The sequence below is a fragment of the Terrapene carolina genome, unplaced genomic scaffold, assembly GCF_002925995.2.
Source record: "Terrapene carolina triunguis isolate 2854851 unplaced genomic scaffold, T_m_triunguis-2.0 Scaffold42, whole genome shotgun sequence".
Lineage (NCBI taxonomy): Eukaryota > Metazoa > Chordata > Testudines > Emydidae > Terrapene > Terrapene triunguis.
The window spans coordinates 68,893,194-68,916,733 of record NW_020664393.1 but is presented as its reverse complement, the minus strand read 5'-3'; the positions used below and the strand labels follow the sequence as shown (position 1 = coordinate 68,916,733).

The following is a 23,540-nucleotide window of genomic DNA, read 5'->3' as shown; positions in this document are numbered from 1 at the left end:
CATCATGTTAGACATCCAATCGCCACCAACCTTCTTGATGAAAACCGAAACAAAGAAGTCATTAAGCACCTCTGCCATTTCCACATTTTCTGTTATTGTCTTTCCCCCGTCATTGAGTAACGGGCCTACTCTGTCCTTGGTCTTCCTCTTGCTTCTAATGTATTTGTAGAATGTTAGGATGCATCTGGTCTTGTAACACTACCTTACCTTCATAGAAAAAATGTTATTTTAAGTAATTGCAGCATGTGATATTAAGCTCATTTTGAAATTGTGGGTACATGGGGTCATCATTAACATCTAAAGCCATGCAGAGAGCCACATCCCCAACACTTGTTTCAGGTTGCAGTGATGTTATTTATTGTAGCAGGGAAAACCTCAACCTTATATTCTTGGCTGGTAAGGAGGAATAGACATCAAACTATTTCATTTTGAAATGTATTTATTAAAAAAAAAAATCCACATATGCAACCTAATCTGTGCTCTTTGATCAGATTGTAAACTGCTCATGGGAGGGACTGTGTCTTTTTATGTGTTTGTACAGTGGTAGCACTATGGGGCCCGCGACCTTGATTGGTTGTCCTCTGGGCACTGCCCCAAAGCACACTGGCTTGAGGTTTCTGAACTCCTATGCCAAGGGCACCCTTCTCCCAAGAGTGAGTATTTGTATGGACAATTCTCAAAGGAGAATCAGTGCAATTTTAATGTACAGTAACTCCTCACTTAACGTTGTAGTTATGTTCCTGAAAAATGCTACTTTAAGCAAAATGATGTTAAGCAAATCCAATTTCCTCATAAGAATTAATGTAAATGGGGAGGGTGGGTTAGGTTCCAGGGAAATTTTTTTCGCCAGACAAAAGACTATATTTTATACACACACACACACATATACACAGTATACGTTTTAAACAAACAATTTAATACTGTATACAGCAATGATGATTGTGAAGCTTGGTTGAGGTGGTGAAGTGAAGTCAGAGGGTGGAATAGGGTGGGATATTTCCCAGGGAACGCCTTAATGATAAATAGGGTGACCAGATGTCCCGATTTTATAGGGACAGTCCCGATATTTGGGGCTTTGTCTTATATAGGCTCCTATTACCCCCCACCCCCTGTCCCGATTTTTCACACTTGCTGTCTGGTCACCCTAGTGATAAATGATGAACAAGCACTCGGCTGAGCCCTCAACAAGGCAGTACGAATAGAGGGAGGGGAGACAGCATGGCGGAGAGAGACAGAGACACACACTGTGTGTGTGAGAGAGAGAGACGAGCATTGCCCCTTCAAGTACGCTGACCCCACTCTAAGTACACTGCCTTTTTAAATAGATTAGCAAGTTGAGACAGCAGCTGCTGCCAGCAAGCTCCCTCCGTCCTGAGCCCTGTCCTGCCCCCCACCTTCTCTGTGGCAATAAGGTACAGGAGCGGGGGGAGGAGGACACCTTGACATTAGTACCCCTCTGCTCCCCCCTCCCTGCACAGCAAGCAGGAGGCTCCTGGGAGCAGCTCCAAGGTAGAGGGCAGGAGCAGGCAGTAGGGGGAGGGACAGCTGAACTGCCCGGAAATTGATAGCCTGCTGGGCGGCTGCTGCACAGAGAACTTAGGGTAGCTGATGGGGGGCTGCCAGTCCATCCTGGTTCCAAGCCCCCACCAGGTAGCTCCAGCGGGCTGCTATTTCTGCAAGCAGTGGAGAAAGCAGGCGGCTGCCAAACAACATTATAAGGGATCATTGCACAACTTTAAACAAGCATGTTCTCTAACTGATCAGCAACTAACAATGAAACAATGTTAAGTGGGACAACTTTAAGTGAGGAGTTACTGTATTAAGATACTGTATTATGAGAAAAGGACTTCTAGCAAGTTTACAACAGTGAAATACCTCATGAACAATTTCCCCCCCCAAGATTCAGCTAAAATCAAGATAAGTTGGCAGCACGACAAAGGAGAACACACAAGACACTATAAATAGATTCCTGAAAGATTATTTGTTTAGTATTTTGGGAATTTTCCAGTTTGTGAGAGATATTACAAAATCAACCTTGGTAATATTACCCAGGTTTGAAGAAAACATGAACACTGGATCAAACCCTGCGGCCCTTCTCCAGGCGAACTCCCCAATGAAGTCCTGAGTAAGGAATGCAGGATTTTCCCACTTGTAAGATGTACCTTACTTGTGTGTGCCTTTTAGGACTAGACTGTAAACACTGATAGGCTAGAACAAAATCTTCTGAATCCTTCCTAGACCAACTCAAACACAACTGTACCATCCCTGCCTATCCTGGGCTGCTCTTTCATGTCCTCTACATTGTTAGGTCCCATAAGTTTTCCCTTTTGATGGATTCTTTCAGTTGACTCCCTCTACGTGTTCTTCCACCTGCCCAGTGGCACATCTGTTAGGGCAGATGCTCTAGCTTCATTCTTAGCACATGTCCCAGCTATTTGTGTCTTCTTTTCTGGATAACTTTGGAGAGAAGTTCATGAACTCTCTGACGAATCTTGGCATTTCTATAAATTAAATAAATGTAATTCCTAGTATTTTCTTGAGGCATTTGCTTTTGAAAGCATTTAGACACCTGTCTGCAAGAAATTATGAATCCTCAATTGACATGTTATTTCCACCTTAAAATATGGATGTGAAAATCTTTTACAATGTTTATACAGTACCCAACACAAATACCTGATCTTGTTTTGACCTCCGCACCCTACTATAATACAAATAAATAATAATCATTGTATTCTCTTTTCCTCTCCTCTTTCTTTATCTTCTTCTCTTTCTCTCAAAGAAAATTCAACATTCTTTACTCATGCAAAGTTCCCACTGACTTCACTGGGAGCTTTTCTTGAATGAGGAGTACTGAACAGGACCAGAATTGGTTGTTAAACCCTTCTGTTGTATAGTTATATAGTACTTGAAACAAACAATCTAAAAAGAGGGTGCCACCATATAAATTCCTGCATCATTTTAAATCCATTTCCCCAGGGCTTCACTTTTTATTGTTAAACAGCTCTTAAATCTAGACTCTTAGCATGTATATTGTAAAATGTTAGTCCTATGTTACTATGCCTTTTGTGCTAAAAAAAAAATCAAACCTTGCAATTTGTGATCTGTTAATTTATATATTGAGTATTAAAAATATGAATGTGTGAATGGTATTCAAACTAAGATACATAGAGTGGAAAGTCACATGCTGGCACCCCAATCAGAATAATATTAGCCATTCCTTATAGTGGATCTGGAGAACAGGGAAACCTGAAAATAAAGCACCTGCCAAAAGCAATCTTGGGCGAAAACATCCAACATGAAACATGCCTGTTCACCACCACTCTAACATAATGGGAATAAAACATTTAAGAATTAGATGTTGTAGGATATAGGTTCAAAGCAGCGTGCAGGGATTTTTGTAACTGCATCAGTCTCTTTAGTACGAGTAGTCCCATTGGCTTCAAAAGATCTACTCCTTTGAGTACAGTTTGCAGGCATGAGATCAGAATATTTAAAAAAAATGGACAAGTACAAAAGATTAGTAAATCATAAAATAAAAGTGTAGCTTTTAAGAGAATTGTTTTAACTTTAAGGAGAATTGGACAGGAGCCCAACTACGGAGACAACTTGGACAACTATGAAGTTCATGTTACTTTTAAAAAGTCATCAGTAATTTTGGTGCTCATGAAATTGAGGGTGTTGGCTTGAGTCAGGCATGTTGCAAGCAGATGTTGTGCAAGCTTCCCTAAATAGCTCTGCCAATACACTGCAATCATAATCTGTAACATTCTGTGTAATTGTATTCTGGAGCTTTTCTTGATCATAGACTGCTTATTCAGCCACGATGTGTGATGTTTTTGTGAAGCATACAAAAAAAGCAGGAGGAGACCATTAAATGACTTTGCTTTTTGTTCCATCCAGAATTTGAACCCAGTATGTCCAAAGGTGAACTATTATTGAACTAATCCACTGCACTATTAAGACTGCAGGGCAGTACGGGAAAACTACATTATCTGCCATCCACTGTGATACTAGCTCCCCTCACCCAAATTATATTCTGGTCCAGTCCTCACCATACATTTGGTAGGGAACATTCCTCTCCTGTCCTGCAGCTCCTGTCACCTTTCATGAAGACTCAATATATATATATGAAAAAGAAAGAAAATACAACAAAACTCAGCTCACTGATTCTCCAACTAAAATTTTTAAAGGTCCTGTGTGGATTTAAACAATAGATAAGAGCATGTTTGAGGTAAAGTTGCTAGAGCAGACTGAAAGTTCTGAAAGTGGGAATCTCAAATGAGACAATCAGAATAATTTCCAATCCCCAGCACACATTATCACTTGATCAGACTTCTGTACCTGGTAAAAGTGCAAGCAAGATATAAAGTTTATTGTGATTTTTGGATGATATACAATAGTTAATTACTCAGATATATTTGAAACCTAACCCAGGGTAGGTAAGGGGATTGGAGAAAATAATCATTATGTTTGAAAATCTGGGTAGAACACTTTTTTTTTAAATATCTGACTGGTATGGCTTAATATTTTGTAATATTTATTTTAAAACATGTCTTGCCACATGTTTTCAGAAGATTTTCTAACTGTGGTATAAAGATGATGGGTATGATATAGAAACAGCAGAATCCCATCTGCATATAAGCAGTTTTTCTCTTCGTTTTATATCTCGAATAATACTGCAATTTCAGTCTCAAAAGGATTTTAAAAATATTGATTAATACATCCCAACAACAACTGTGTGCCATGTGATGGTAAATTTTAGCATCCTTATTGTATAGTTGGGGAAACAGAACGCATTGAAGCAAATTGCCTAGCGGCACCAAACAAGTCAGTGTCAGAACTAGAATTAAACTCCAGAAGTTTGTTACTTACAATTCTGTGTTCACAACACCAACCATACTTTTTTCTTGAAGCCCTGGGTTTGTGACTGTGTCTGAACTGTGATAGCTATGTGTTCAATAGGAGGCAAAAAATAGTGGTGAGAGAGGAGGGGATCTAATTGCATATACCTCACATCAGTGAAAAGGGATTAGACTGTATCCTATTAATAGTCTGTAAAACACTTTGGCCTCCAACATATTATAGCAGATATTATTTTCTCCCCTCTCCAAGGAGATTATTGGGTCTAGTATAAAAGCACATAAATAAGAAAAATTAGCATTCCAATACAGTGCAATAAACATCAAACGTGGACTGAGGCTACCTGGCAAAAAATTCCGAAACTTATCTGGGACTTGTACAACCAGCAAGACAAGTAGCCCATTTAGTCTGAGGCTTGGTCTACACTAGAGAGGTAAGTTGACGTAAGGCAGCTTATGTCGACCTAACGTTGTAAGCGTCTACACTAAAAAATATAGCTCCCACTGATGTAGCTCGCTCACTTCACCAACTTAATAACTCCAGCTCCACAAGATGTGTAGCGCTTAAGTCGATGTAGTTAGGTCAATGCAGTCAGTTGCTGCCTTTCAGAAACCGTCCCACAATGCACCACACTGGCAGTTAACTTGACGCAAGCACTCCTGGTGAGGACGCGCATCGCTGACACAAGGATTGTAGTGTGGAGATGTAAAACCGATTCAATTACTGTGGTAGCTGTACATCAACGTAACTTAGGCCAACTTAATTTTGTAGTGTACACTTGTCCTGACTATTGAGAGAATTTCTTAATAGTGAAACTTATTAGACCGTGGCACAGTTTCCACAGAAAGTGGTGGAAGTCCCATCCTTGGGAACATTTATTCACATAAATAGTCATTCCATTGACTTAAAATAAACTGCTTGACTAAGTAAATTTTGCAAGTTTGGTCTTTATACAGAAAGCACCACTCTCCTGGTTGAAATGCAGCCACCCTTTGGATAAGACATAGCAGTCTTTTAACAATACACAGCAATACTACACCAAAGTTCAAATCTCCTGCGTGGCATTGTCACTTATTCTCTGTGCCTTGGTTCCTCATCTATAAAATAAGGCCGACACCCCCTTTGTCTGTCTCTATTTAGACTGTAAGGTCTTACTTTGAGGCAAGGGCTCACTTATGTGTATGAACAACCCCGAAAGCAGTCAGGGCCCTAATCTAGGTTTGGGTTTCTAGGTGCCACTGCAATACAAATAATGACACGGCTGGATGGGGAGAGGCAGTATGATGACCTAGTGACTAGGGCACTGGAGTGGGACTCATGGGGACTTAGGGTATACAGCCATGTACCTCAGTTTCCCCACTGGCAAAATGGGGAGGGTGCTACTGACCCTCTTTGTAAAGCACTTTGATAAGACCTAGGCTTTATTACCCTGGATTCCCCCTGCTGTTCACACAGCCTCAGAGCCTGTGCAGCGTGCGTCTCAGGAAGCCTCACACAGGCTGAGCCGCACACCCCTGAAGAACAGGCACTGGCTGCAGCCAGACGCCCGCCCTCCCTGGGGGCTGCAGGCAGCTAGAACCCCGCCTCCCCCATCCTTGGGCTGCAGGCACGCACGGCCCCCGCCCTCAGGGGAGCTCGGGCTGACTCTGAGCCAGACACCCCCCACCCCCCCGCACGCAGAGCAGGACCCATAGAGCGCGCGGCGCCGGGCTAGAGAGTACCCCGCAGGGGCCGCCGGGCTTGCGCAGCGGCACAGCGCCCCCAAGCGGCAGCCAGCGGCTTCGCGGTGACCGAGCGGAGAAAGGGAGAGGGAGAGTAATGGCGGCCAGTTAGTGTGTGACTGAGCCGAGAAGACGGCGGCGAACTCGGCGCGCTCGGCGTGTCTCTCTGCCCGGCCGCCCCGCTCCCCGGGAGGAGGCGCCCCGCAGCCCTCCCTCCGCGGCGGCGGCTCCGCGTGTCCGCCTTCGCCGGGGCCATGGTGAACACCAGGAAGAGCTCCCTGCGCCCCCTGGGCAAAGCGGCGGCCGCGGCGGCCGGAGCCGGCAGCCATTTCATCTCGTCCCGGACCCGCTCCTCCAAGAGAGGCACCAAGGCCGGGCTAGAGGAGGCGGCGGCGGCCCGGGTGAGGGAAGCGACGGGCCGGAGAAGGGCTGGGAGGGCACCGCTGCTGCCTCTGTCGGGGCCGGGGGGGCAGAGGCAGAGCTGGGCAGACGGGGAGGGGAGCACCGGCGCGGCTGTGTCTGCCCGGGGTGGGGGAGTGACTGGGGGGCGGCAGGGGGAATGGGATCCGTCCACACTCGGCAGTGCGGGGCGGGGGCGGTAAGGACGGGGGAGCTGGAATTTGCGGGGGGACGAGGGGTGCAGCTGGGCTGCCGGGCTGGGCTACTTTCGGGTGTGCTCAGCTGAGCTGGGGAGAGGGACGGCGGCTCAAGGGGTGAAGAAGGGGGCTGGAGGGCGGATTTGTGTGGCGGGAGCTTTGGGGGACTGGGGTTGTAGCCGTGGGGTGGTGGAAGACTTGGGAGCAGAGGGACAAAAGTTCTCGTGCCGCTGGCTAGCTACATCTGTGTGCGAGAGGGGAACAGACAGGCTGCTGCTGTGCCCGGCAGGGGATCGGGGAGGTAGGAGCGGAGCAAAGCTCCCTCTCTGGCTGCGCCTGGGACTACACTGGAGGGACAACAAGAAACAAAAGTTGGGAGCTGCGCCTCCAGTAGCTTACAAAATATTGGCCTCAACTCACCTATGACAGCTATCCGTATCAGCCTTGACAGCCCTGCTTTGAACATGTCTCCCGTATTCTAATCCCTCCCTTGAAAAGCAAGGGAAAATAATAATTTGGCCTATTTGCTTAATTAGCTGTTTTCCCAACATGATTTATAATCAGAGCTTTGATTGTATGGTCTAATCACAGCTGAATCCAACAGCCTAATGTATGAAACTAACGTTTTGTAGATTATAATTGAGATCTACTGCCGATTTCCGGAGGCTTGTCTTCTCCACTGTTTCAGGAAAGATTTGCTGACAACAGATATATGCTCCTCCTTGTCCACATTTATTAGAGGGGGCTCTTTGTGTGATAGGAAGAAAATTGATTGCATTACAACTTTTCTGCTGGTGGTTATTGTGCTCTGATCTGAAAACCATATTCTAAACATGATACACTGTAGGTTGCCCCTGCACTCAATGTGTCTAGAAAGACTTAGGGCTGAATGAATACAGGAATGACACAGCTGAGGATCAAAATGTTTGACAGTCATGCACCAAGGGACCACATCCCATTCACTGCTAAGGGGGAAGAGATGGAGACAAGTAGAAAAAAAGCAGTAGCAGCCAGAATTGTTAAAAACCCTTTCCCCTTCCCTTTGTTTACAAACACTAAAGAACACTGTTGACTAGGTGTCAGCTGTAAACTGAATGTGCTTTTTCAGTCCTATCCTGTTTCTTCTTAATTTCCTTCTTTTTTTTCCTCTATCTGATTTTTCTTTCAGTTTCTGCTCTGTGCTATTTTTTTGCGCTATGGCTGGTAAAGCTTCTAACACACATTCCAGTATGCCGGTCCCATGGGCCTGGTATACCCTGTGAGCCAAAGTTTGACTTAACCCTCTCTGGCTTGCTGTGTAGAGGAGTCTACTGCTGCTAAGCACTAAGATCATAGAAGATTAGCATTGGAAGAGACCTCAGGAGGTCATCTAGTCCAACCCCCTGCTCAAAGCAGGACCAACCCCAATTAAATCATCCCAGCTAGGGCTTTGTCAAGCCTTAAAAACCTCTAAGGATGGAGATTCCACTACTTCCCTAGGTAACCCATTCGAATGCTTCACCACACTTCTAGTGAAATAGTTTTTCGTAATATCCAGCCTAGACTCCCGCACTGCAACTTGACACCATTGCTCCTTGTTCGGTCATTTGCCACCACTGAGAACAGCCTAGCTCCATCCTCTTTGGAACCCCCCTTCAGGTAGTTGAAGGCTGCTATCAAATCCGCCCTCACTCTTCTGCAGAGTAAATAAGCCCAGTTCACTCAGCCTTTCCTCATAAGTCATGTATCCCAGACCCATAATAATTTTTGTTGCCCTCCGCTGGACTCTCTCCAATTTTCCACATCCTTTCTGTAATGGCGGCCCCCAAACTGGACGCAGTACTCCAGATGTGGCCTCACCAGTGCTGAATAGAGGGGAATAATCACTTTCCGCGATCTGCTGGCTATTAATGCAGCCCAATATGCTGTTAGCCTTCTTGGCAACAAGGGTATACTGTTGACTCATATCCATCTTCTTGTCCACTATAATCCCCAGGTCCTTGTCTGCAGAACTGCCACTTAGCCAGTCGGTCCCCAGCCTGTAGCAGTGCATGGGATTCTTCCGTCCTAAGTGCAGGACTCTGCACTTGTCCTTGTTGAACCTCATCAGATTTCTTTTAGCCCAATCCCCTGATTTGTCTAGGTCAGTCTGGACCTTATCCCTACCCTCCAGCTTATCTACCTCTCCCCCCCAGTTTAGTGTCATCTGCGAACTTGCTGAGAGTGCAATCCATCACATCATCCAGATCATTAATGAAGATGTTGAACAAAACCGGCCCCAGGACAGACCCCTGTGGCACTCAGCTTGATACGGGCTGCCAACTAGACATTGAGCCGTTGTCCACTACCCATTGAGCCCGATGATTTAGTCAGTTTTCTGTCCACCTTATATCCATTCATCCAATCCATACTTTTTTAACTTGCTGGCAAGAATACTGTGGGTGACTTAGCAAAGCTTTTGATACAAGTCAAGATATATCACGTCCACCGCGTTCCCCATATCCACAGAGCCAGTTATCTCATCATAGAAGGCAATCAGGTTGGTCAGGCATGACTTGCCCTTGGTGAATCCATATTGACCGTTCCTGATCACCTTCCTGTCCTCCAAGTGCTTTAAAATGGATTCCTGAGGACCTGCTCCATGATTTTTCCAGGGACTGATAGTGTTCCTTTCCATTGATTTAAAAGGCACAGCCAAATGATTTCTTTGTTATGGAGTGAGGGAAAGGGATAAGTAAAATTGTCCTGAAAATCACTATATCCATACCAAGATACTTATACAAATGAAGTGTTTCTAAAGGCAAGTGGGTATCTTTGCATGACCTAATGGATTTGTTTTGGAATACATCGGAGCTCTCTTACATTAATCTCAGGCACACTCCAAGTATTCACTGTTGTGTGTTAGTCTTTTTTTTTCTTTAGAAAAACAGTAGCCAAAAGCTAGCAGAACTTGTTAGAAGCTTTTGCTCTTCTTCCTTTTCAGAATTTTAGCGCATACATATTTTCATTTTCAGTATGCATTTTACACTGTAGCTTTAAGTATGGGAAGCTGTTGTTAATATTAAGGTCTAAGAAATTGATAATGATGTGATATGGAAAAGGTACAGAGAAGTGCAACAAACATGATTAGGTATATGGAACGCTTCCGTGTTAGGGGAGAGTAAAAAAACTGGGACTGTTCAGCTTGGAAAAGAGATGACTAAGGGGGGGGAGATATGACAGATCTATAAAATCACAAATGGTGAGGAAGTGTTATTTACCCCTTCACATAACACACAAACCAGGGGTCACCCAATGAAATTAGTAGTCAGCAGGTTTAAAACAAACAAAAGAAAGTGCTACTTCATCTAAATACACAGTCAGCCTGTGGAACTTGTTGCCAAGGATTGTTGTGAGGGCTGAAAGTATAACTGGGTTCAAAAAAGAATTAGGTATGTTCATGGAGGATAGGTCCATCAATGGCTATTAGCCAAGATGGTCAGAGATGCCAGCCACCCCATGCTCTGGGTGTCCCTGAAGCCTCTGACTGGCAGATGGTGGGACTGGACATCGGGATGGATCACATGATAATTGCTCTGTTCTGTTCATTCCCTTTGAAGCATCTGGCACTGGCCATTGTAGGAAGATAGGATACTAGGCTAGATGTAACATTGGTCTTGACCCAGTGTAGTTATTCTTATGTTCGAAAGCTTTCAGATCTCCATGAAATAATGTTAAAAATATCTAACAATTTTCTGTGATTAAAATGTGCCAAAATCAATAGGACAGTTAGATGTCAATATTTATATAGAAAAAAATAGCTGAAATTAAAAAACCCACACCAAGCCATGATTTATAAAATTACTATTATGAGACAGTGTTGTAGCTGCAGTGTTGGGGGGTAATGGGTGGATTAGCATGTGTGTGGGTTTGGAGGCAATTGTTTCATTTACTTCTCAAGTTGGTTGTAATGATGTCTCTCTTTAAAGCCTACCATAGATTTGTGATCTGAGAACCCCAGCTCTACTGGAGGTCTGGTGAATGGGAAGTTAAAGGTTGCAGTAGACTCCAGGTGCTCTATAAATCAAAAATATTGTCTATACCTTTGTGAGCCTGAGTTTACTTCCACAAGAGTGTTGACTTGGGATCCCTGTGGAATGCTGTTTCTTGAATATGTTTGCAAATACCAGTCAGGGAGAATTGCTAAGATTATTTTTGTGTTCCATACCATTGATTATACAGTATAACAGTATCCTATAAAAATGTTGGCCATATCTAATACAGTAGATGCGGGGCTACAAGTTGCACCCATCTGTTTTGTCGCTCTTCCATGTTCCCCCCCCTTGTGGTTTTTCTTGGCATTTTCTAATATATTTTAGGTTATATGCACATATTTATGAGGCTACACTTGAAAAGACCCAAATGTAGGGGAAAGGAATGTATGAGATTTAAATGTCTAATGTATTAAATGTTAGTATGTTGTTGAGTAACATGTTTCAGGTGATTTACTTGGTAGATTCAAAGACTCAGATGTAATACATGCACTATGTATTGACCAAATATTAAGATTAAGAAAATCAACTCGCTAAATAGATCAAGGAATCAGATTTTTATTCTCTGTAATGGTATGGCAGTATTTAGTACATTAGAATGTGAAGAGGAGGAAGTGAGGTGTATTGTTTTCATGCTTAATTTGTAATATTGTAAGTGTAATGGGAGGTTTGGTTGCCTTTTCTGTAAAAAGTAAAAAATTACCATTTTACTATTAAAATTTGACTTGCAAGTGTGTATTGCTTGATATTTAAACATTCTGACAGGAACTAAATGTATCAAATTTATCACAACTATTCAAAATTATAAAATAATGAAAGTAGGTTTATAAACTTCAATTTTGAACCTCACTTTAAGTAAACATTTTTTGACCATAAAATACATGCAAGTGTTTGAGTTTCTATTGTTAATTTACAAAACTAATTTTTTGATGTCTTTTAGATACTGATATAGGATTTGTGATTGCAATGATTGGGTTTAATTAGCCGTTGAAGTTAAATTTACCTTACTCCACAATATTGAGAGATGATTCTTTAACACAGTTGCAAAAAACTAAAAGCCCTGTATTTATTTCTCAGCTAATATTATTGTAGTTTTTTTTAATCATGCCACTGTATTGGTCAGACATTTTAGAAATGTAGATAAGATTAACTTAATTTAATTAGGCAAGGAAGCATTAAAAGTACTTTAAGAGCTACTTGAGGGCACTCTGATTACTGTAATACAAGTTCCTAGCTAAAAGTAGGACTGCCAACATGTTCAGTTTATTCAGTAGCAACATAGAGCTCTCCATTGTACTTAATTGCTAATAGGAGCAGAAACAGAACTGGGGATTGACATAAAGCACTGTAGTTACATGGAACATAAGCACTATACAGCATTTTTATGATTCATAGTAACAGTAAATATAAATCTCTTGCTTCAATTTTTAAATGTATAAAAATTAATTGAAATAATTCTTTCCACATTAAAGAACTTTAATATAACTTTACAGATTCTTCTGCAGGGTATATTTTTAGCTCTTAAAAATACCAATTACTCTTTAATGGTCAACAATTGAAACACTTTAAAATATTTTTGACATGTTTTTGACTTACTTTATTTAAAAATATTAGTTTTAAAACTTGTGTAAAAATTTGTAAAAATTAAAGAAGTATTTTTTCCTTTCAAACAGAATAGCAAAAGACGTAACATGTTTGTTTTTGTTTTGAAAAACGCTTGATTCAGATTAATGAGTATTATTGTCTTTCCTTTTTCACTTAACCTTCCATTTTTACAAGTTGTAAGGACTTGTTGGTTTGGAATTTCCCTCTGATGGTTACCTATATGACAGTTCCTAACACTCTTAATGGCTATTCTATGTATTTGAAATAAAAACGCTGGAAAATTCACTGATCTTGGGTCATGTAGGAAAAAGAAAATGACACTGCTTTGTACTTGTGTTTAAAAGTTCTTTAAAGAAAAATATCCTTCCTAAAGATGCTCCTGTATTTTCAAATCACTGAGTTGAGTCTTAGTTTTACTGTTTTCAGAAACGCTAATGGGAGTATTTCAGATAAAACTTGCACAATTCTTATGAAGTTATGAAAAAGATTTTGGTTTAAAGGCAGATTCTTGAGGAAACCCATCTTTTTAGGGTGGTAATGAAAGCTAGTTTTTTTTCTTGTTTTAGTGGTGTTCCTTACTTTGAGACCTGGCATGAGAAATTCAGGAATAAATCATGTAATTTGTTCCTTAGTACTGTGTTATTCACACATCTGTGCATAGTGGGAAATGGAGCAAGTGTTCCAAGTGGTCAACTTCCTGCCAATATTCTAGTATACTTAAAGCCTGTTTGACATTATATCACTTAATGTGCCCAAATGGACATGTGGGGATAGAGTTTTTCAAAAGCAGTCTACCAAATCATTTTGCCTGTGATAATCTGAATTGGGTCACATACTAATGGCTAATTTTCATATAGAAAAATAATTACACATTTTGCTTGACACTGCTGGTCATATTCTGCAGTCATACTATTCTGGATTTTGAACTCCTTGGAACTCAGAAGTGAAGCAGGATAAGACCTAATTAATATGTGAATAAGACCTCCAAAGAACATTCGGGAAATGATGTTGGTGATTTAGTAAGTTGCGCTCTTTCTTCTGAGTACTAAACCAGTATCCCAGTGTAGCATTAATGGAGGCTGCTTATGGAGCTGCCATCTTTCAGATGAGTCTTAAAACACTCACAGACACTTGTCATTAAAGATCCCATGGCATTTTTTGCCAGAATTATGTTTAGCTTGGGGTTCTGCAAAGTACACCTCTACCTTGATATAATGCTACTTGATATAACACAAATTTGGATACAGGGCTCCGGGGTGGGTGGGGATCAAAGCAAGTTTGATATAATGCGGTTTCACCTATAATGCGGTAAGATTTTTTGGCTCCTGAGGACAGCATTATGTCGAGGTAGAGGTGTAATTAGCTGAGGTAATTACATTCTGATCACCCAATTCCCCCGGTACTTTCAGTTGGATGTGGTATATTGTTCTGTACTTTCTGCCCTAAACTGCTATATACTGATAAACTGTTGATGTTCAGCCCAGTAATTGAATTTATTACTGTATAAATCTTTATAAAGCTCTTTTCACACCAAGTATCCAGTACCTAGGCGTGGATGACCTTTAGTCTTCTGCCACTCTGGTTGTAGCTATGACCTGGTCATTTCAGTGTGTTATATATTTTATTACTAATATATCACTCCCAGTTTGGGCAGTAAAAGCCCTCACACCACTTCTAGTGCAGAGAGGGGGACCATGAGCTTATGTATCTTTCCCGGTATAGTTCTCCATCCTTTTTTCTCTGCTATTTTCTCCCTGGTCTGCTGGCTTCTTGTTTTGGTCTCCCTTTTCCTTTGACTCACTTTCCTGGTCTCTGAGCCTGGTTTTGTCACATTAACTTACATCCTCATTACCTTTGGAACGTTTTTTGCTCCTCAGTGAGTGTTCCTGCTGCCCCTACCAAGTCTCCTCCTGTCTCAATTCCCACAACCCTACCGGTCACTGTCCAACTGCGATGGATGTTTCAGGTCCCAGCATTCTTCCGATCCTCCTGCTCAGTGATCTTCACCCAAATCATTCAGTTTATTTATTTAATTAGATTTATAGGAGTGCTAAAAGGAGTGCCTAGCCATACACTTTAGGCTTTCTTGACCTAACTAAAAATACATACAACAAACACATTGCTGTTTCAGTAGCAGTAGAGAGGAAGAAATTTGGCTGTCTACCTTGTATGATATTTCTGTAGCACCTTACATCATAAATCTGAAAGAACTTTTACAAATTATATATATTATGCCCCCCTTTTTTAAATTTAAATTAATACAGTAGCTTCTAAATGTAGTTCTAAACTGCTATGTGTAGCCTTGGAGTTTGGGCTGTAGGAAAAAAAACAATGCTAAGGAAAAAACCAAGCTGGTGTATGGTAGATTTTGAATTTTTTTCTTTAGGTTTTTGAACTTGTCATTAAATATTTACATGAACTCAATATATATTTCAAATGCTTTGATAATAGAATCTAGAAATTTCTGTAAGGTGGGAAGGATGTCTGATAACAGTTCAATATAAAACGGGCTAACTTTTTGTATTCTTCAATTTTTGTGGTGTTAAATTAACTAAATCAGGGGCTCTTAATGTGGCAGTTGTGAACAGGTATCAGGTAATTGCAAATATTCTGTCCCTTTCATAGTGGTAAATGGGGTGGTCCCTGTATAGAAAATTGGGTACCAATATGCAAAAAAATGGAGCACCACTGCACTAGGTGGTTGTTTCTTGTTCTAATTAGTAAATGTCTAATTAGTAAATTAGTAAACTGCTCATCAATACTTGAAAAGAATGGGAGTTAGTTTTTAGTGATTAGTAAACATCTGTATGACTTGACATGCCGGAAGTTGTAGGAAATAAGAAATTGAATATACTAAAGTAATGAAAATGATTCTTCTGATGTAAAATGTAAACATTGTCAAAAATGAAGTAGTGAGTGGGAAAGGATTCATGCTTCTTTTAAAAAGTTCAGAAAATAAGCTTCTTCAGATTTATCAAATGTGACACTAAATTAAAGATTGGTTATTGAAGCAGAGGAGCAAAAGACTGAAAAAGTTTTGATGATTCTGCAAGTAAGGTATTTCTGATGCCATAGTCACCATTGAAACGTAACATCAATCATTATGAAGTCAGTCCCAAGGCTGGCCAGCAGCTATTTAACTTCAGGAATGTTTTCTGTTCTTTGACATCCAAAAAGCCCAACAATCTGTCTGTGATTATGGAATACAAACAATTGAAAGTAAAGACTTGGTAAGAAAGTCACAATCTTTTTTATGCAATAAATGTCACCTTTCAACCTAGCACAAAGTAAGCAATTTAAATAAATGATTAAAGCACTCATCATGAATATACTTCTCCAGACAAATTTAAACTTGCTACTAGATGCTTTAAATAAAGAAACAGGGGAAAATTTAAAGAATTAAAATAATCATTGACACTGATGCAGGATAGATGGGTGAATACGAAGTAATTACAAAGTAATGATTGCATGTATACATACAGGGGAAAATGTATTCCTACATAATGCTATTGAGTCTGTGTGAGAAAAGAAACCTGTAGAATATTATGTCAAGTAGCTAAATGTGCCAACCAAATAGTCAGGGAAAATTATAACAAGGAGAGTTCCTTTGCAGTTTTCCTCAGACAACCAAATTAAAATGAAAAAGAGAAGAGCTCAGGTGCAAACATCATAAACTTCTGACCCATAAGTGGTTCAGCATTTCTATCCAAAACTTCCTGAGAAAGAAGCAACCTATAACACAGTCCTTAAGCACATTGCAGAAGATAAAAAATACTTTGGCATCCACAATCAGCCTTCATGGTTGGTTGAATGGAAAAAGCAGGCTTTAGTTTAGTTCTCCAATGACACTTGATGGAATTTTTAGTAAGACTGTGTTGCTCTGTTTTCTTCCAACTACCATAAAATATGATTAAATTTGCACCGAGCATGAAGAGAACTTAAGTCAAATAATTTTGCAAAAAACTGTAAAAGAAAGCACTACACTTACAAAAGCAATTGAAAGAAGTTTTGAAGGAATTTGGCAAATTACTGGAGGATGACACTACTGTCAGTGTTGGGAAATCTAACTTGATCTAATTAACAACAAAGATCTGGAACCATACAAGAACAAAACCAAAAAAAAAAAAAACCAAACACACAAAAAAAAAATCCCAGCTCAAGGAAGCTATGGAACCTTTCCATGACTCAGTCAAAATGACTGACCCCAAATATAATAGTATTGATCATAGTTAATAATACTTATCACTTGCCTCACTTTCATTAGTAGATCTAAAAGTGCTGTACAAAGGAGGTCCGTATCCTTATCCCCATTTTTTTCACAGATGGAGAAACTGAGGTATAAGGAGGGAAGTGACTTGCCCAAGATCACCCAGCAGACCAGTTTCAAAGTTAGAAATTGAATCCAGGTCTCCTGAGTCCCATTCCAGTGCCCGTTCCAGCAGGCTATTAATGCTTCCCTATAAAGATTAGAGGTTGAACCCAGAACAGGAAGAATAGGCTGAAATGTGGATGATAGACAGTAATCTTGAATTCTTTCCTTCTCTCCTAGCATGTAAAATTGAAGATCCAGATTTCCACCTCAAATTGGTGATGGGGTGGGGGGCATGTATGAACATGGTGGAAAACTCTTCAAGTTTTTTATCTCCCAGAAGGCAGGACAATGGAATTCAGAACGTTTGTTATAGTTTTCCCCCCCTAAATCTGCACTCCTAGCCAACTCTTCATTAGCTGAGTATGTTTTGCATTTGTGTATTTGTTTGGCTGCGATGGTTTCATAGGCTAGGTGCAGAAAAAACAAATAGGTCATTAAAGTGTATTGGTATACAAGGACAGATACAAAAGAGTATCAAGCCTAATTAGTTAGGCTAGATTCAGTTGTGCAGTTGTGTACAGAATTACACAGCTTTAAACTACACCTTTGTTTTATCTGAACTGCACTTCAACCACAAAATTCACAGTGCCAATGTGATCTAGACCTGGACTTTCTTTTGGAAAAAGTGTATATCTTTTTATTTCTGAGGAATAAAAATGCTTATAAAGTGAGCCCACATAGTATAGTATTTAGTAGAACATCCCTCTTCCCTCAAGAAAAAACTAGTAGTATTCTAAATAGGGCATCACAACAGGCCTGCCTGGTATGGTAGAAACAAGATACATTCTTTAGCAGGTCACCTCTTTATTTTCTTCCCTACTTGTTACATCCATGTTAAATAATAAAATCCTTTAGTAGCCCAGTTCGTCAATACCCTGAGACATGTTTGCATTGCTGTTCAGAATATACAAATAAGCAGTGGCTACTGACCCCAGATTTTCTAAGGTTAGTAAAAACATTGCTCTTATGAGCAATGTTAATGTCTACAAATCATAAATCTCATTTCAAGGAAATAAAGGCAGAAGTAGAGATACTTTTGAGTATCAGTCGGTAAAGCAAATTTCCTGATAACATTTAGTTGTTTAATACAAGTACATTTCAGGAGATTAATATGGTATTTGTAAAATGAGAAAGAAGAGAATAGTAATTGAAATAGTTTGGACACCTTTAAAACTATGTAGTTAAATCAGTTAAGAAATTAATTTAAAAATCTTGAAATTGAATATGTTGGTGAATAGTAGAAGAGGGAGACAAGATTATAGATGTTGAAGGGAGTAAAATAATAGGTGGAAAACTCTATTGTATCAGGTTTTGTTGAAATGATATGAACAGTATAATAATTTTGTTGGATGTAGGGTGACCAGATGTCCCAATTTTATAGGGACAGTCCCGATTTTTGTGTCTTTTTCTTATATAGGCTCCTATTACCCCCTGTCCCGTCCCGATTTTTCACATTTGCTGTCTGGTCACCCTGGTTGGACATGGGAATGGTGTGGCATATTATTCAATAAAATAGATGATTGAGAGAGCTGGTTTTACCATGATGGAAACTTTTTTTTATATCAGGGTGTCCACTGATACAAATTTCAGTGCCGCTGAATCAGTAGTTGCACAAATGGGAATCTTCTTCTGAAATTCTCAAGTTGTAGAAGTGGCCTAAATGTATCAGAACTCTTATTCCAAAACTAGATTGAATTGAGAGTGCCCACTTAGTAAAAATCATGAGATTAGATTATATTGTTGCTTTACTACTACACCTCTGATTTCCTGAGCGAACTGAGTTACTTATCAGCTTGGTTGGAATTGTCAAGGCTTGTCGGAATTGACGACTTCATTATCCATGTGGATGATGACCTTCTAGGTTAATTCATAATCCTTTGTATTTACCAGGAAATGGTAAATTTTTTTCAAGCCCAGGCCTAGATCACATTGGAACTATACATTTTTTGGTTGAAGTGCAGTTGAGATAAAACAAAGGTGGCGCTTGTGGGTTTGAGAAACACCCAGAAGTGTCAGAGGCCTCTTGGATGGAGAAAGCATATGCTGGTCCTGCATCAGCAACTTTCCTCAATCAGTAAACCTGTGGGAACAGTGGTTGCTTCTGGATATCCAGACAGCAGCTGTAGCCAAGATATCTTTTTTTCATTTTCTCTTGGATAGCAGCTTGTAACTTTTCTTTTTTTTTTAAACCATAAATCCTTTATGTTTAATATCCTCTACATGCTAGAGATTGCCTCTCTCCGTCCTTTAACTTGACAGTTGATCATCTGAAATGCTTTAGATAGCAGTCCCCATTGTATGCTTCGGGGCAGGCATTTATCAGTGAAGGGCTCTGGAGTTTGCTCCCCTTCCTTGCTTCATCAAGGCATAAGTTTGTTGATCCTTGGGCCATCCTGCAAGGCCTGATCTATTTACTGAAGTCTTTTTCTAAAGAAGTGGGTTGAGAAGGATCATTTAGTTATTTTCTTTAGTTTCTAGTTTGGAGAGTTCTTTAATTTATTAATATTTAAAAATAAATGTTATAAATACATGTAACAACATTGTGATAGGTGCATTATAGATTCATAGTTGAGAAGGCCAGAAGGGGCCATTGTAATCATCCAGTTTGACCTCCTGTGTAACACAGGCCATAAGGCTTCCCTGAATTAATTTGTTTGAACTAGAGCAGCATTTCTCAAATGTGGCCACTGAGGCCGCATACAGCCACCAGGGGCTTTTCTTGCGGGCACAGCCTCCTGGGCAGTGATTGGGGGGAGGGGAGAAGGAGGGAAGCAGTGGACCCTACCCCAGGGCTACCAGCAGGCATTGAGCCCTGCCCCTCTCTGGAGCCCACAAACGCTGGAGGAGTAGGCAGCCAGTGAGTTCCCCACCTTCCCAGGGGTGGTGAGGCTCATGCTTCGGGCTTCAGCCTTGGGGTGGTAGGCAGCAGGCTCCAGTCATTGGGCTTCAGGCTCTGGCTCTGGACCCCAGTCACATGGCAGCGGGTTCCGGCCCTCGGCTCATCCCCTCTACCCCCGCTGCCTCCCCGGCCCTCCATCTATCCCCGCCTTGCCCTGGCCCCTCTGTCTCCCTACCCACCTCCCCATCCAGGTCTTAATTTGTCCCTTGTGAAAATTGATATTTTTATGTTTGTTAATATCACTTTTCACAGCCTCCCAGCTAGTTGTGAAAAGTGATATTAACAAACATACAAATATTAAAGAAGCAACAAGAAAAAAAAGACAAGAATGTGCAAAGCACCTTATTTGTGTTTCTATTCTGTTTAGGTCCAGTAAATAACAGAGACAACTGTACATTCTTTTTATTATTGAGTCTGCCAAAAAAGCCAACCTCTACATAAATTACAGTGATTTAGACATGTATATGTGCATATTTATTTATTTTTCCTTAAAGTTAATGAATATTTTAGGAAAAATTGTCAGAGCAGCCACCAGCAAGAGTTGAGGCCACCAAAAAATTTGTTGAGAACCCCTGAACTAGAGCATATCTTTAGAGAAACATCCAGTCTTGATTTAAAAATTCCCAGTGATGGAGAATCTACCATTACTCTTGGTAAATTGTTCAAATGGTTAATTGCTCTCATTGTTTTGTGCCTTATTTTTACTCAGAATTTGTCTACCTTAAACTTCTAGCCTCTGGATCTTGCTATATGTTTTTCTGCAGAATAGAAGAACTCCAGAACAGAAATTAAAAATATTGAAAGGATAGAGTTGAAAATATAACAATACTGCATGCAAGCAGTTTTTGCTGAATTTCGGTTTTGATATGATTGTAGATTAAAAGTATAGAGTGGGAAAGGAAACATTCCTCTGCGCACGTGTGTGTATGTGTGTATTTACACAGTATATATTTTTAAAAAGTGTAAATTCAGTTTCCCTTCGTTCTCCCCTTTCTCCATCCAAGTAAGAGGACTGTAAATGGATTATAAACCTGCATGCATATCTTACACTTAGATTCTTTGCTGGCATTAGTCCATTAATTTAAGTGGCATTAGATTAGCAGAAAATTTGGCTCACCACCTGTGCAGGATTCTCACCGCTGGCTCTTTGCTCCTTAGTATGAGACTAACCAAACTCCCCTAGCTGTGAAGTTTTGTTTTTATTCTTGAGCACAACAGTAGTAGTGAAGAGCATGACCATTGTGCTCCTCTTGGAGAGAGTGTAAACGGCACCTTCCGAACTTTAGTCAGTTCCTTACTTTCAGTTGGTAAAGGAGCTTCCTGGAGGAGACTGTGCTCTATTATTCCAGCTCTTTTGGATCACAGTGAGGTTCACTGGGTATCCTCTTCTCCCAGTCAGGTCCAGTATAGTTGTGCAAAAATTTTCAGGCCTCGTGCTTCCATGCTCTTTAGAGCTTGTTTATTTTCATGGTCCTTTAGTGCGTGTTTCTCTGCAGTGGCCTGACATTTGTCTCGGTGCTTTGGAACAGAGTTTTTTGTTCCTGCCACTGTGTTGCCTCGATATTGTTTAAGCCAACACCCTGGCACTACCAAGATATTTTAGTGGGTGTTCTCTGCACTCTGGTGACAGCATTGCTATCAGCACATGAGATGCCAGCTCCAGTGCCACAGTTTCACAGTAGTCTTAAGGCTACTCATTGCATTAGTGCCTGCACAGCTGTTTCAGTGCTGACTTAATTTTGAAGCTTGAGCCTATCTCAGTGCTTGTTTCTTTGTTGGCCCTAGAGGTCTGCTCAGGTCTAATTTTTAGGTCTGACCTGTACCCAAGCCCATCCACTCTGAGCCTGAGAGGGTTGAATCATTTTCTGACTCAGCTCTTCTGCCTGAACCTGAGTCACTGCCACCACCTCCTGCCCTGAGGTCGGCTCTCCTCCGCTTGTGCTCAAATAAATTTGTTAGTCTCTAAAGTGCCACAAGTACTCCTCGTTCTTTTTGCTGATACAGACTAACACGGCTACCACTCTGAAACCTGAAAGGGTCCTGTTGTTTTCCCGCCTGACCTGGACCCAACACTTCAGATTAACTTTTACTGTGTGTGGGAATCAAAATAACCTAGGTCTTTTCCTTGTGCTAGCTTTCAGGGTTTCACAATGAAAAACGTTGCATAGACTGCAACATCTCTTGCATCAAATCTAATTCAGGGTTTGTTGCTTTTCGTATTTGAAGTGGGCTTGATTGTCTCACACGCAGGTTAATGAGGTTAATGTTAGGTGCGAGTATTTTGTAGCTTTCTCTAAACAGGTTAGGAATTAATATTCTAGAAGTAATAAAGAATAGTTAAAAGTTACGGTAGCCTATGTTAAGCAAAAACCTGCTTTGTTTTTAATAATGGTGTGGTATTAAGTTTACAGCAAGTTATCAAATGGCTTTAGGCGGTATTGCATTGTTGTTGTTCCTGTCTTTTTTTTCTTTACTCAGCTTTGTTCTCCTGTACCACACAGGCTAGTTTCAAACCAGTGCTGCGACTTCACTTGCAACTCTGCTTCTCTGTTGCACAGGGTAACTCCTGGCATTTCAGAAAGGAAGTGTTCATTAAGATTGACTTGCATTAGTGGTGCACTTCAGTAATAGCACAGAACACATCTCTGGCAGTTCACACAGCATGTACAGATGTGGCTGTAGGTTATGGTACAGCACTATAATTTTGTGAGTGTTCAGTGGATTCAAGGTATAGACCTTGCTGGTTGTTAGTTGCAAAATAGATTTGGTAATGAACATTTATTTTATAACTTTAAACAAGCCTTGATGTCCATTTAATGTTAGGGAGTTAGAGTGGAGAGTTCTAGTACCGATTTATCTGAATTTTAATAGAATTTTGGGATCCAAAACCACTGCTTTATTTTAAAGTTTTAAAATTTGATTCCGCATTGTTGGATAAGAGATGAATACTTAAAAAACAGCTATAAGGAGTTAGATCTGCAAAAAGCCAATCTGTATTTTCATTGGGGAAAAAAGTGTCTTTTTAATCCTTGTCAAGCTAGCTTTTATTGGATCCTAGTGAAGACAAGCCAGTTATAGTTTACATGTTTGCTTGGCTCACCCGCAGGGTTACTTTAACTAGCTAACAAGTGTTAAAATTGCAATTTTAACATGGGTTAATTAACATATGCCATGCAACATGGGCAAAAATGTGTGTTTTTTGTAAATGGAGAGAAGACCTTACAATATGACATTTATGGGGCTGCACCTTAGCCAGTTGCCCAATACTGTAATAGTATCTCTTCCTTTGCATGTTTTGGAGCATCTCCAAAACTCCACCTGCCAAACCCTCCTCCAAAATACATGTTTCTTAATTGTTTTACCCTTGAGTAATTGCAGTTTGTCATTCTAGTTAGGCAATCCATAAAGCCTGATGGGTAAATTGGAGATGCATAATCAGTTTTTGTATGAGTAAAATTCTACTTTGTTCCTAGTTTA

The 23,540-nt window shown here is 40.6% G+C and overlaps 1 protein-coding gene across 2 annotated transcripts in view; it reads left to right on the top strand.

The window, feature by feature from the left end:
• Positions 1 to 6,675: 6,675 nt before the first annotated feature.
• Positions 6,676 to 23,540, top strand: part of ATAD2B (ATPase family AAA domain containing 2B) — a 167,184-nt gene continuing 150,319 nt past the window's right edge. For both annotated transcript variants that reach the window (XM_024194058.3, XM_024194057.3), the window contains exon 1: positions 6,676 to 6,982. In XM_024194058.3, coding sequence (XP_024049826.2) covers positions 6,836 to 6,982 — 147 coding nt within the window. In that variant the 5' untranslated portion in view covers positions 6,676 to 6,835. The remainder of the gene's footprint in view (positions 6,983 to 23,540) is intronic.